Genomic DNA, 13,564 nt, shown 5'->3' with positions numbered 1-13,564 from the left:
AACGTGTGTGTGTGTGTTTGGTGGTGTGTGTGTGTGTGTCTGTGTGTGTGTGTGGGGGGGGGGGGGGGGTGTGGCGCCAATGTTGCAAACCCCTCAACAAATGTGCAGTTGCACCCCTGATTCAGCCCTAGATTTAACCAGTGTTGGGTGTAATGCATTACTAAGTAATTAATTACTGTTATTAAATTACTATTTCAATTAAAAAGTAAAGTAAGGGATTACTCTTACTTTTTCAGTTATTTAATTAGTTACTTCTGATGTAATTGTGTTAAATACTGTATAGACTATAGAACAATTCTATATAAAACAATAGTGAATTATTTTTTTCTACCCAATTTGGAATGCCCAATTCCCAGTGTGCTTTTTAAGTCCTCATGGTCGCGTAGTGATTTGCCTCAATCTGGGTGGCAGAGGACAAATCCCAGTTGCCCAGTCTATCCCACGCATCTTATCACGTGGCTTGTTGAGCGCGTTGCCACTGAGACATAGTGTGTGTGGAGGCTTCCAGCCCCCTTAAATTCTTTGGCCAGTTCATGAATAATTTATTTTATTTTATATTATTTATTTGAAAGAATTAAAAGAATAGTTTCATGTCTATCCTTGTATTTTTCATCTGGTCGAGGTTGATAAGGGTTTAAGAAAGTAATTAGTAATAAGTAATGCAATTACATTTCAGACAGAGTAATTAGTACAGTAATTAGTAGTTAGTAATTAATTCCTTTTTTAGAGTAACTTACCCAACACTGGATTTAGCATATTTAATTTAACACATATGTTGACTTTCTGCCCTACTTAAGTATTCATGTGATACTACTTATTGTATTATTGATTGTAAATAATTCCAAAGTAAATTCAATTTTTTTTTTTAATCTTTGTCTCATCTCATACCTTCAGAATGGCTTAGTGCTGATAAGTGCCAAAATAGAGACGTCATTTGTTTTCTTTGCACACTTATTGTTGATCGCTCCTCTGCATAGTGATATTTTATGTCTCCTCTTCCAGCCAGCTGTCATTGAAATGGCACACCAGATAGAGTGGATGGAAGCAGGAAATGCAAGTATAATTTCTTTGGCGCCAATCTACCACAGTGAGAAATGCAGTACTTCAGTGTGTGCGCAACATCAAAACAAGATGCGGATTGGCGCACGTGTGCTCTTGCGCTCACGTGACACCACAAACATAACTGTTTAATATCTATTTCAAATTCAAAATAATTTTAGATCTTTTATAACTGTCAACAAACATTTTCAAGGAACATTCAAAATTCAAGCATATTTCAAACCTTGAAAACCTAACTGTCACTCTGTCAGTCTGAGTTTTTGTCTGACAGGACCGTGGCATTATCATCCCATTTCTGTCTTGTGTTTCGTTGTCTGTCTTTGTGTGAGCGCATGGTTTCGGTGCACCCTTTGGTCTGTCTTGTTTCATGTCCGGAGCATGGTGTCTGGATCCTGACTTCCTGTCTGGTTTGGTTTCGGACTGTGTCGGGATCCGGACACTCATGCTCCATGTTCTGTCTGTTATCGATGTGGGTGCATCGCGCTTAGGTCATCTTGGCGGCATGCACTCGCGTCAATAGTTTACGTCTGTCTCTCGCGAACACGGATGCGCCTTGCGTTGCGCGCCCAGGTTGCGAGCTGTCTTCAGGTTGTGCTGAGGTTTGGTCACTTCGGTCTGAGATTTCGGGTTTGTGTGTGGCTGAACTTTCGCACAGGTGTCCTGTCTTGTTTTTGTCGCCTGTTGCGTGCATCATGTGGCGTCTGCCTTGCGATGTATGCTCAGGTTTCGTTTAGAGTGAGAATGTGTGGCATCGCTTTGTTTGCCGTTGCTACGAATTCTCTTGTCTTATTTGTCGGTTGGCATGAGCGTATATTGCCTTACTGTCTTGGTGATGTGCGCTCATGCCATTCGGATGTTTTGTTGTCTTGTAAGAGCACGTGGCTTTGTTTAGTTTCTGCATCGCTGTGTGTCTCTCTGTCTTATGTCATACCCCGCCTCCTTGTTTGCTTATTATTAGTTAACTTGCCTCACCTGTCACCTGTTAACCCGTTTGATTTCTCTCCCTAATTTAGCCTCCTCATGTGTGCTGTCCAGTGCCAGTTTGTCTTGTGTGTATTGTGTGTATTCCAGTCGGTCTTGTTGGCCATGTTAATTGGTCTTGTTTCCTGTCTCGTGTCGGTCCTGTTAATCACCCCATCCCTACCCGGTCCGGTCGGTCCTATATCCTGTTTTCCCTACCCCACCCTGGATACCCTTTTACCCCTTTGGGGTAATTTATGTTTATTGTTTTTCCCTCTTGTGGGAGTTTGAGTATTTTCCCCTTTATTTTTGTATTTAATAAATTCCTGTTTTTTTTTTTAACTCTGCTATTGGGTCCTGCCTCTGCATTCGTGACACTAACAGGGAAAATCAAGCATTTTCACAACTTTCAAGACTCTGTACGAACCCTGCTGTTATTAAAGCTCTTGAACATCAAGCACTGTAGCTTTTGGTTCGGTAACAAGTAATTTGTTAACAACATATGGTAAACGGGGCTTTCAACTGTTCTCACACTGTTGTAAAAATAAAGTGAAATTCTGTTCTGAAGTACGCGTCCAGCTGCCGTTTATGAGTGTCATGAAAAAGCTTATTATTTTTTAGCACTAAACAACATGAAAAAAATCTAAAATCTATATTAAACATTTATATTTAGCACCAAACCTATGAATCTCATAGAGGAAGTGATATACAAAGAGGTTCAGAACAGCTCTCACAGGATGAGAGAATGTTCGCAAACCATTAACATGAGGATGAGTCAGTTCAGTGATTGTGTGTGTATGTGTGTCCGCTGTAGCCAGGGACACACAGGGAGTGGTTTAATTCTTTACAGACTGCCACCATATCCAGGAGACAAAGACAGCCCAGGAATTGATTTGGAGTCAGCCTTATTACACTGAATGTTCTCCTTTACTCATGCAAGAGCCATTACGCTCCCTTGAAAATGACATAAATTTAGTCTAAGATGGGCCTGAAATTGCTCTCAAAACAAAACTCATCAAGAAGGTTCGTCTAATAAATGATAAGTGCACTCAGAGATCACATCCATTAAGTTCTAAATTATGTATTTCATTGCAGGGGCCCCCAGGGGCCTTAAACAATGTCTGGGTCTGATGTGCCGATCATGCCAGATTCAATACTGGCCCAGAGGATTCGCAGAGGCAGATCCCATTTGCGAGCAGCTATTAAACTAAAATGGAGACCTATTAACAAAATACAGAAAAGCAGCTTCCGCTGTGGTCCATTAACCCTGAATGCTATTTATGAGCTCAGAATTATGACTGACTGTTCATTCTGCTGTCACTGCAGAAACTCGGATTACATCACCTAAGTTATGACTCAGAACATTAAACAAATTTAGGTCAAAACTATTGCTGCAAGGTGCCATGTTCATCTGGGTTATCACTTAACTAAGTTCCTTTTATGAATGTACTTAGTGACAGTTCACACATGATGCATTCATGTGTGTGTCTGTGCTATTTTTTGCATTGTTAGTCTATGTTAACATGCGCTAGACAGAGACATTTTTGGTCGTTACACCTCGCTGTTATTTTAGGGTCTAGTGCAATGAACACTGTTTTTAATACACCAAAAAAATTAAAAATAATTAACTTCTGAATCAGTGCAGAGGATCAGTGTCAGTTGGACCAATCAGATTAATCTGGGGGTGGGATGAGTATAATAACATATAGACAAGCGTATTGAGTGTTTATATTATTAATGGCACATGGGAGCTAATGCACCAATCAAAACGCCTTCTGTTTAATTCTGTTACACTCCGTCTAATCTGTTTTTAAACACAAGAACGTGTCCTGTTCGAAGGGCCCCTTTGATGTCTTATATACCCTTTGAACAACTACTGTATATGTATGTTGTGGCAATCAAAGAGTCGACTTCAGATCTTCACAATTTATGTACTTTAACATGTAAAACTACTGAGTTTGTTTTTGGAGTCAAAGAGACTTGACTTCAGATCTTTACAACTTGTGTACTTCTATTTGTAAACCCATAGAGTTTGTTGAGGGAGTCAAAGATACTTGACTTCAGATATTTACAATTTGTGTACTTTTACATGTAAAACTACAGAGTTTGTTGTGGGAGTCAATTAGTCTTTAGATCTTGACAATTTGTGTACCTTTACATGTAAAACTACAGAGTTTGTTGTAGGAGTCAAAGAGTCTTAACTTCAGATCTTCACAATTTGTGAACTTTTACATGTAGAACTATAGAGTTTGTTGTAGGAGTCAAAGAGACTTGACAATTTATGTTTGAGCAATTAGACGGCACAGGGAATTTGTGTGGTCTTTGATTAACAACATTCCAAACATCAAAGTCATCCTGTTGAACACAGATATTAAACCACTGCATCAGACAGTGAGGTGTCTTATGTTTTGAGTAGATAGGGACTGCGCCTTTATCTCTTCCACAAACCAGTTTCCCTGCTCCCAGATGCCTCGGGGCTATTGGCATTAGCATTCCACTGGGTCCTGCAGGGCCCCTTGTGTTCATAACATCAGCATTTGCTCGCAGGCACTGAGATACCAATCAAATTTGGTGCCAAAACACAGAGGTCAGCTAGCTTGTTTTAAGAGTTAAATAAGCTCTTTCTCTTCACTCAGCTTTGAAACAGGCCCCCTCCCATGTTGTGTGAGGGCCCATAACAATTCGGCCCAGTATATAGACCACATTTATCTGTGCTAACAAAAGCAGAGCAAATATTGATTTCAGAAAGCATGGCTGGTGGGTGTGTGCAGCACAACAGTTAGCTACCCTAGGCAGAGAGTAAAAAAAAATAAAAAATGAAACAGCAGAACTTTGGGAGTACAGCTACCTCAAGGTTTTTTCTATCTGAGATGTCAAAATATGAAAGCTTCCGAATGTCACTGCTAATGAGCCAGCTGCGGTATATCACAGAGGCCGATAAATTGGTCGATGCCGATAATTAAAAAAAGTCAGAATATCGGCCGATTTATCAGCCTCGGCGATAAATCGGTCGACCCCTAGTGCAGACAAAGTGAGAGAACTGGCTCATTAGCAGTGACATTCGGTAGCTATCATGACTGAGTGTTTTAAAGATAGCATCATTCATTTGATGAAATATGCTATCTTTAAAACTCTCAGTCATGATAGCTTCCGAATGTCACTGCTAATGAGCCAGTTCTCTCGCTTTGTCTGCACTAGTGGTCGACCGATATATCACAGAGGCCGATAATTTAAAAAGTCAGAATATCCTAGTGCACACAAAGCGAGAGAACTGGCTCATTAACAGTGACATTCGGAAGCTATCATGACTGAGAGTTTTAAAGATAGCATAATTCATTTGATTTTGACATCTCAGATAGAAAAAAACCTTGATAAATCGGCCGATATTCTGACTTTATTCTGATACTTATTCTGATAAATTTTCCCGTATGGCCGATTTGTTTCTTGACTGCGCTGAGAATCGCCTGCTTGCATGTAAAGCAACTGAGACATGTAAATGACCAGTCACGGTTTGTTTTCTTGTTACGTGCCATCATGTTACTACAATAATAGACCGGTGTGCAACACAGTGTCATTTAAACGGTCCGCATAGCAGAGCTGTGGCAGATGCGTTTGAGCTCATAATGTTAAAGTGCTCGCCTGTTTCATTCTCCCTCTCTCTCCTCAACAGTTCCCTGTAACTTTTAACTGTCTTGTCTAATGGTAAAATGGCAAATATCAATTAAACTAATATCATATTTCGCCTACAAATATGCACATATCTCGTTTAAATAGATGTAATATCCCAAACTCACAGAACTTCAGCAAATCCAACATCCTATGGAGCACTTAATTATTTATCTCTAAAGCACGTATTCTATCAGACTCACCTCAACAGTTCCCTGTAACTTTTAACTTTCTTTTCTAATGATAAAAGGCAAATATCAATAAAACTTGTATTATTTACCATTTGCAAATATGCAGATATCTTGTTTAAGCTGATGTAATTCACGAACCTCACGAAGATCCAGCGTTTTCTTTCCGTCGAGCAAAAGTTCCTCTGATTCACAAATCATGATGGTCAGTCCTTAACAATTCAAACAGGCGATCCAGGCTGTTTAAACTGTCAGGAGATTGCTGCTCACGCTGGATCCACACGAGCATGTGAGTGCAACTTCAAAGTAAAAGCGCTTCACGTGTGCTATAAGTAAATGTCTTATTCACTATGCACTGTATGTACAGTTGGTTTGATTCTGTATTTTTGGAGAAAATGCAATTGTTAATGCGCACATGCCATTCATGGTTGCTGGACTACTGTGTGTACTGCTATTTCCTTCTTCCTAATATATTAACAATTTCTTCATGTGCAAATAAATGGAGGAACTATGGAGGAACTCTTTTAAGTACTCCATAAAAATAACATTTTGCACTAAATAGACTTGTTTTTTCTGGCTGATATGACATTGGTCTCGGACTTCACATTGGCACCCAATGTTATGGATGCAGCATTAAACAAAAGCAAATGTTTTTGGATACCAGTGCTATTGTAGAAATACCCCATTTACAAATGCATTTGTCACTCTTGATTAATTTATTTTAATGTATTTTTTTACAACAACAAATAAAAAATGTTTACTGCACATTTAAAGTGTCTCAGATGGAGTTTGTTGATTAACTACCAGAACAGAGACTTTTCTCCCTACAATGAGAGAAGTGATTATACTAGACTGTCCTTCTTTAGTCAGTCAAAATCACCCCCTAGTTTATTATTTTGCAAATGTATAACTTCAACGAATGACCCACATCCCTTATCCAGGAAGTGCAGACTGGAACACCCAGTTGAACTCCAATGCTCTTTGACCTCCCCTAAAATCTACCAGTTAAAACATGGTGCTCTTGATGACACTAGAAATCTGTGCCATTTTAGAAAGCCACCAGGTACGGCTCTCATGCCATCAGAGAGCACAGCCACCTGGCTGTGGTTTATTCCAACTTGTGTAGGCTTGCCAGCTCAAAGCAGATGACATCAAAGTTCCCACAATAGAAAGACAACTAAATACGAGCATAAGCTAGACTTCAAAGTAATCATGTCAAAAGTTAGGCTAAGAACTTGATTTACAAAGAGCAAAGCCACAGGTAATTTCAGTGTCTGCATGTGTGATTGTATAAAAGGAGCAGAGAGATATAGAGTAAAAAACACTGTGCAGGTTTATTTTTAGACAGGTTTGAGCCTGAAGCTCAAAATGAATTACTGATGAATATGATAAATAGAAAGACAAATGTCAACAACAAGTCGAATTTTTCAATTGATAACAAACAGGTTGAAATCAATTTTCTTTTTTAAATCGCAATGTTATTAAGCTAATTTTTAAAACATTAAATCTTAGAGACCATTGCACATAGAAACTAACACTGTTGCTAAACTCTTTCTGCAAAAGCACAAAAAACAGATTCCTTCTGTGTTTGTTTCAAGAACTTAATCTCACCTTAAATACAGACCATTATGAACACAAACCTACAAATCTTTGACCTACTACAAGATCTCTACAATGTTCACAAATATGTCAAATCCTGGTCACAGAACAGAGTTAAAAAACTAATGTTAAAAAACTCAAGATGTAGGGAAATAATGGGGTTTAAGGGGGATAATGGTTGACTCTGTACATGAATGTTTTGTTGTGTTATGTGTCATGCTTGAGGAGCAACCAATAAAAATTTTAATCTGAGAAAAACTCAAGATGCACTGGATGTTTGTGTACAAGGTATAAACTTTGAGGTTATAAAGGCTATTGCTGAAGACTTAATATCAGAACATTCAGCTGAGGATATTAAAATTAGATCCACATCGTGGCAATCCATGAACCCATAAGAGACTATATATGACATCACAGGCTGATTATGGTAGCCTGCACTCTTTTGCTGCTCAACATAGTACACTTGCTTTCCAATAAAAATATTTAAACATTCTTAAAACAAGATACATTTATTTGAGAAGCAAAATGACATAAGATGTATGTCTTGTTGTCAGAGAAATCTAATAAAATTTAGTACCATTTATGCTTATTACAAGAAAAAACTATTTGCCAAAAAAAAAACTCGATTCAAAGGGAAAACAAGTAAATTCTTCTTAGCCCATTGGCAAATAGTTTTTTCTTATTTTAAACATGGATCACACCAAATTGTGTTCGATTTCTCTGAAAACTAGACTTAATATGTCTGCTTCTCAAGTCATTTTTTCTTGTTAAGGATGTTTAGATAATTTGACTGGAAAATAAGACAAAAATGCTAGGTCAGAATCTTTTTTTTTTTTTTTTGAAGAGTACCATCAAAGAGTCAAATGTTTCAAACGTAGTGATCTAACTGATTCACCTTCTCAGTTCTGACAGTACTGGTGAGAAAAATACATATAGTCTATGCACAGGAAGACACATGGAATATGTGTCTTTCAACCACTGAGATAATTTAAGCATTTCTGCATTCTGCAATAGAAAACAAACACGTTTCAATAAATTTGCATTACCGGTAATCTCTTAGGTTAAAGGGTAAGGGTTAGGTTAAACCGTATGACTTGTTTTCCTCAGTGAAACACAAAAGGAGATGTTAAGCATAATGTTAGCCTCAGTCACCATCCACTTTCATTGCATCTTTTGCATTTTTTCTCCATTCAATGAAAGTTAAGGGTGACTGAGACTAACATTCTACTTAACATCTCATTTTGGGTTCCACAGAAGAAAGTCAAACAGGTTTGTAACAACATGAGGGTGAGTACATAACAAAATAATTTTCATCTTTATTCCTTAAGGGTATTTTGAAGAAAATGTGTCACATAAAGGAACAAGCAGAAAAGAAGGATGAGTAAAAATTATTTAAGATTCTGCCTCTGGCCTCACGTTCCCTGAGACAGAGATAGAGAGGTGGTGGGGGGGGGGGGGCAGAAGGCGGGAAAGGGGGGAGGTGGCTTTATTGTAATAGCCAGTTTCATTTCCTGAGTCAGTGTGGGATTAAGAGCTTTCAGTTGTTCATATATACAGTACAGGTCCTTCCTCTCAGCTAGTTCATGCTATTATGAAAAAAACAAACAATCCAACTACCTCTATAACAAAACAACAACAACAACAAATCTTACAAAATCACTTACAAAAAACACAACTATTTGGACTGGTTTAAGAAGGCCTCCCAGCTTGGCCAGCTCAAATATGCCCAAAACCCCTTTAAAAGCTGACCAAGCTGGGAGACCAACTAAGACCAGCCAACCAGCTGTTTTTTTTTTTTAACAGGGCAGGTTCTAGACTGAGTATATTGGTGATTTACAGGTGATAGTCATGCATGCATTTGCAAAGCAAACCCAGTCGCAGCAACCTCAAATGGGGTTTGCTAATACGTAGCTCGACTCAATATTTTAGTCTCAGTGGTCTTTTTAAAATGTATGATTTGAAAAGAGGTATGATCTGCAGCCATTCAAATGGTAACCTAAGAGAAGGGCATGTAAAGTAAAAGGAGTTGGGGCAGACAATGGCCTCTCAGTGGGGAGTATACTGTTGAATTTAATTACAAATGGAGAAGAGTCCGTGGGAGATGTCGCAATCGTACACGCATTAGTTAAAGAAAACCTGCCGAACAATAGACAGCAGGGGTCCAGAGGAGGTCTTAGAGAAACTGACTAACAACAGACAAACAACCTGACTTTTTGTCCGAAAACCAGGGTGGATCCAAGCAAGTGCACTGGAGGTTACAGAGAGCCATGGGGGACATCATACATCTCAATGGAAGCATTTCGGCAATGCAAGAGCGCCACTGCTAAGCACACACATGCCTACCCTGTTGTAAAACAATGTGTCTCCCTCTCTTTTAACACGAGACAATTGCTCTGTTGTCTTCCCTGATGACAGATAAACTGGTTCTTATGAAGGCTACACTGAAGAAAAGAGATACTCTGCTCTGGAGGAGAAGAGAATTCAAGACACAATAGTGCTTTCAATGAGGGAGAAACATAAAAAATGCTTTGGTTGATGAGTCCTCGGTGAATCACACTCAATTCTTCTAATCTAACCAAACACTCTTTTGTTGTGTTATATTTGCTTTCTTTTTGAATGGCACTACAAAATGAATGTTTTTAGACTGTGCAATGGGGCAGACAGGTAACTCTCTACCAGCTACAAAGTGGGTGATTTAGGAACTCTGAAAAATAAAGTCTAAAATGACATTATTAAAACATGAATACAACATAACTTTGAGTGCTTTTCCATTTGTCTTTACAATAAATTTCCTTCCATGGTCCAGATTTACTTGGGATAGGAATTTCAAATAAGTAATTAAATTGAGATAGAAATTCAAAATTAGATTCAGAAATAGACCTTTCATTTATATTATAAGTGGGGTACGCAAGAACACAGTACGAGTCAAACATTTACAATTACGAATGAGAATATGCAAACTAGATCTATTATTAAAAAAAGGCCAATCAATCCATGAAAATGCAATGTTGACTAGGGACAATTTCTCAGTGTGATTACAGTAAGTGTGTCTTACAACTGAAGGTTAAACTCAGCCCAACATCTAAACCAATATTTGTTCTCAAAGCAATGTTTGTCTAGAAGAAGGACAGATTTCTCAGAAGAAAAAAAAAAAGATTACAATAGTGCAGCAAAGTGACAGAAACCCACCAGCTAAACTAGTAATACGGGGTGTGACACTGCAAATGGTGTGGTTGAGGGGGATATTGGGGGAGGGGGGTGGTGAGAGTGCTGTAAGGACAAAAAACAGATGCTTCACTATCTACTATTAGTTGAAAAACTCAGTTTGGCTCTCAAACCCTTATCTATTAGACAAATGGTCACAGTCTTAAATGAAACAGCCTTACTAAGATTCACTCAAATGCCCACTCAAATAGAGGTAAGACCCATAGAATGACCAATTAAGTGACATTTTAGTAATTCACTAAGATTACAAGGAGAACTGGTTACAGAACTAGCCTAGTGGGATTGAACAGGGAGAAAATGTACATTTTAAAGATGGTGGTATCGAAGCAAAATATTGTCTCACAAACTTAAACACAGACTCACTCCTACTCCTACATTAGGAGTCCTGTATAAGTTCAAACTCATTTAGCACTTGTATAAAGAATCTCAGTTGTATCTCTCTGTCTCATAACTGATGGCAGGAGAAGACCGTCACAACACGTTGAAGTTTGTTCCAACCAAAAACAATCACTCAGCGCGCGACACATTATCATTATGTCGTCGTTTTTCCTGCCCAAAAGGCAAATGTCTCGCTTTGAAGTTCTATTGACAGACGGAATGGGGCTCACGGTACCTTACAATAACACGTTTCATATTTCATTTTCACCGGGCGTAAACGTCCCCGTATGTCTTTCGCATCTTCCAATACTCGCAAAGAGACAGTAAAAGAGAGGCACAAACAGAAAAGCTCATATGAATTATTTAAAGCTGGTTCAACAATCTGTGCTAAATAGTTTATCCAACACACTGATGCATGTGTTGTTTTTATAGGAACGGAACAGGTGCAAGTAAAAGAAGGTAGAGGGAGGGGGCGGGGGCACAAAAGTATATAGACTATGTAACTTTAGATTGAAATATATGAAGCTTTTTAAAGGTATTTTTGGAGCAGATCATAGTTAATTTGTATTTTGTTCCTGTTAAAGATTGTAAAGAATGATTCCATGAAAGCAGTCCATTGAAATAAGTTCCAAGGTCTAATAATTCGGCCACGCATTTATTCAATGTATCATTTAAATTCAAAAGGTATGTAAACTTGTTCATGCTTAATATGTGTTGAGCATTTTTGTTCGATAAAACAGCAAATTGTCTTTAAAAAGTGTTATGACCCACCATAACATGCACGATCACTGTCTATAACGCAGTACTGGAGCTACTACAGTTAATATAAAACCAGTTAAAATAGCCCAGTTATTTATTAACTAAATGTAAACAGAGACATTCTCAAATAACGGTTTCAAGCGTTCTAAAATTCAAAAATTCGAATTTTCGTGTTACCTTTATTCATCTAAATTTAAACAGAAACATACTAACATTACTTACTCGAATGTTCTAAAATTCAAAAATTCGAATCTACACGTTACCTTGCTTCATCAGGGATAAGGTGAGTAAACACGTTAACAAAGCGCTCCAATGCATCCTTTTGCAGTCAGGAATTGTGTTGTTGCACTCAGTCGCTACAAATCTTGTGAAATAATATCCTTGAGTTAGAATATATACTGGATAATATTCTATGGTTTACAGCTCACACCGCATGCGTCATTAAATTCAAACTTGGGGGTTGTTCTCCACGTGTCTCTTTTAACTCTTCTTTCTTCAGTCTGTTGAAGCTGTGATGATCGGTTATAGGTCTGTCCTTAAGCTCCTCCCCTGTTTTGTGTCTTAGAAAATATAAACTAATTTAACCAACTATACATTTGATTACACTCATCCTATCTTGTTGTGTGATCTACAGTATCATTTTCTTAAGGTAAGATCAGGCAAAAATGAAACAGGCTGTGTTGGGTTCATTTGAAAGGCAAAACCAATTTATATCCATGGAGAACTGCATGGAACTGCATGTAGGAATTGATTCAGAAAGTCTATAGAGATATTCAGGAAAACACAAGCTTTATAGCATGGTAACAGTATCTCCTTGCTTGTAGCTAACTCAAAGTTTGTCTCTTTTACACTGATACAGTAAGCTGCTCAACAAGTCTAGGTTTTATTTTAAAAAGCAGTCAAAAATCTCTTCAGTAGTTCAACAAGCGCAAAAAAACATTTCCAAGTGCATTTTTCACCTGTCTTGATATGCATTTTTCTTTTATCCCCTTTTTCTTCCAATTTGGAATGCCCAATTCCCACTACTTAGTAGGTCCTCGTGGTGGTGCGGTCCTCCGCTTCTGAGACCGTCAATCCGCGCATCTTATCACGTGGCTCGCTGTGCATGACACCGCGGAGACTCACAGCATTGGAGGCTCATGCTACTCTCCGCGATCCACACACAACTTACCACACGCCCCATTGAGAGGGAGAACCCCTAATCGCAATCACGAGGAGGTTACCCCATGTGACTCTACCCTCCCTAGTAACTGGGCCAATTTGGTTGCTTAGGAGACCTGGCTGGAGTCACTCAGCATGCCCTGGATTCGAACTCACAACTCCAGGGGTGGTAGTCAGCCTCAATACTCGCTGAGAAACCCAGGCCCCCTTGATATGCATTTTAAAACTTGCTGACATATAGCTGTATGCCAAAGAATACAATAATCTAGAAACGTAATAATGTTTTACATTTCATTTATCAAATTAGTTAAATAAATTCAAAACTACATGTAAAGGCTGTTTGACTGAACAGGAGAATCTCCACCAAAGCCTGATCACTAATAGCATGAACCGGGTGCATCTAAAGATGAACTAAATCATTTGCATCTCTCTTTCTCTCTCCCTCTATTATTACTCCCTCCACCCTGTCAGCCACCAAACCCCTTTTCTTCTCCTCCTTTGCATTTTATTGCCCCAATATTAGCTGAAACCCCCGTCACGCACACATCTCAGTGGCAGGTGGGCGCATG

The 13,564-nt window shown here is 38.6% G+C and overlaps 1 protein-coding gene across 2 annotated transcripts in view; it reads right to left on the bottom strand.

Moving 5' to 3' along the window:
* Positions 1-12,319, bottom strand: part of LOC127422524 (CD166 antigen homolog A-like) — a 31,941-nt gene extending 19,622 nt beyond the window's left edge. For both annotated transcript variants that reach the window (XM_051666116.1, XM_051666117.1), the window contains exon 1: positions 12,098-12,319. In XM_051666116.1, the coding sequence (XP_051522076.1) occupies positions 12,098-12,152 (55 nt within the window). In that variant the 5' untranslated portion in view covers positions 12,153-12,319. The remainder of the gene's footprint in view (positions 1-12,097) is intronic.
* Between the last annotated feature and the right edge of the window lie 1,245 nt (positions 12,320-13,564).

Source organism: Myxocyprinus asiaticus, chromosome 31 (assembly GCF_019703515.2).
Source record: "Myxocyprinus asiaticus isolate MX2 ecotype Aquarium Trade chromosome 31, UBuf_Myxa_2, whole genome shotgun sequence".
Classification (NCBI taxonomy): Eukaryota; Metazoa; Chordata; class Actinopteri; order Cypriniformes; family Catostomidae; genus Myxocyprinus; species Myxocyprinus asiaticus.
Note: the sequence above shows the minus strand (reverse complement) of the source record. Positions and strands in the feature narration are given on the sequence as shown.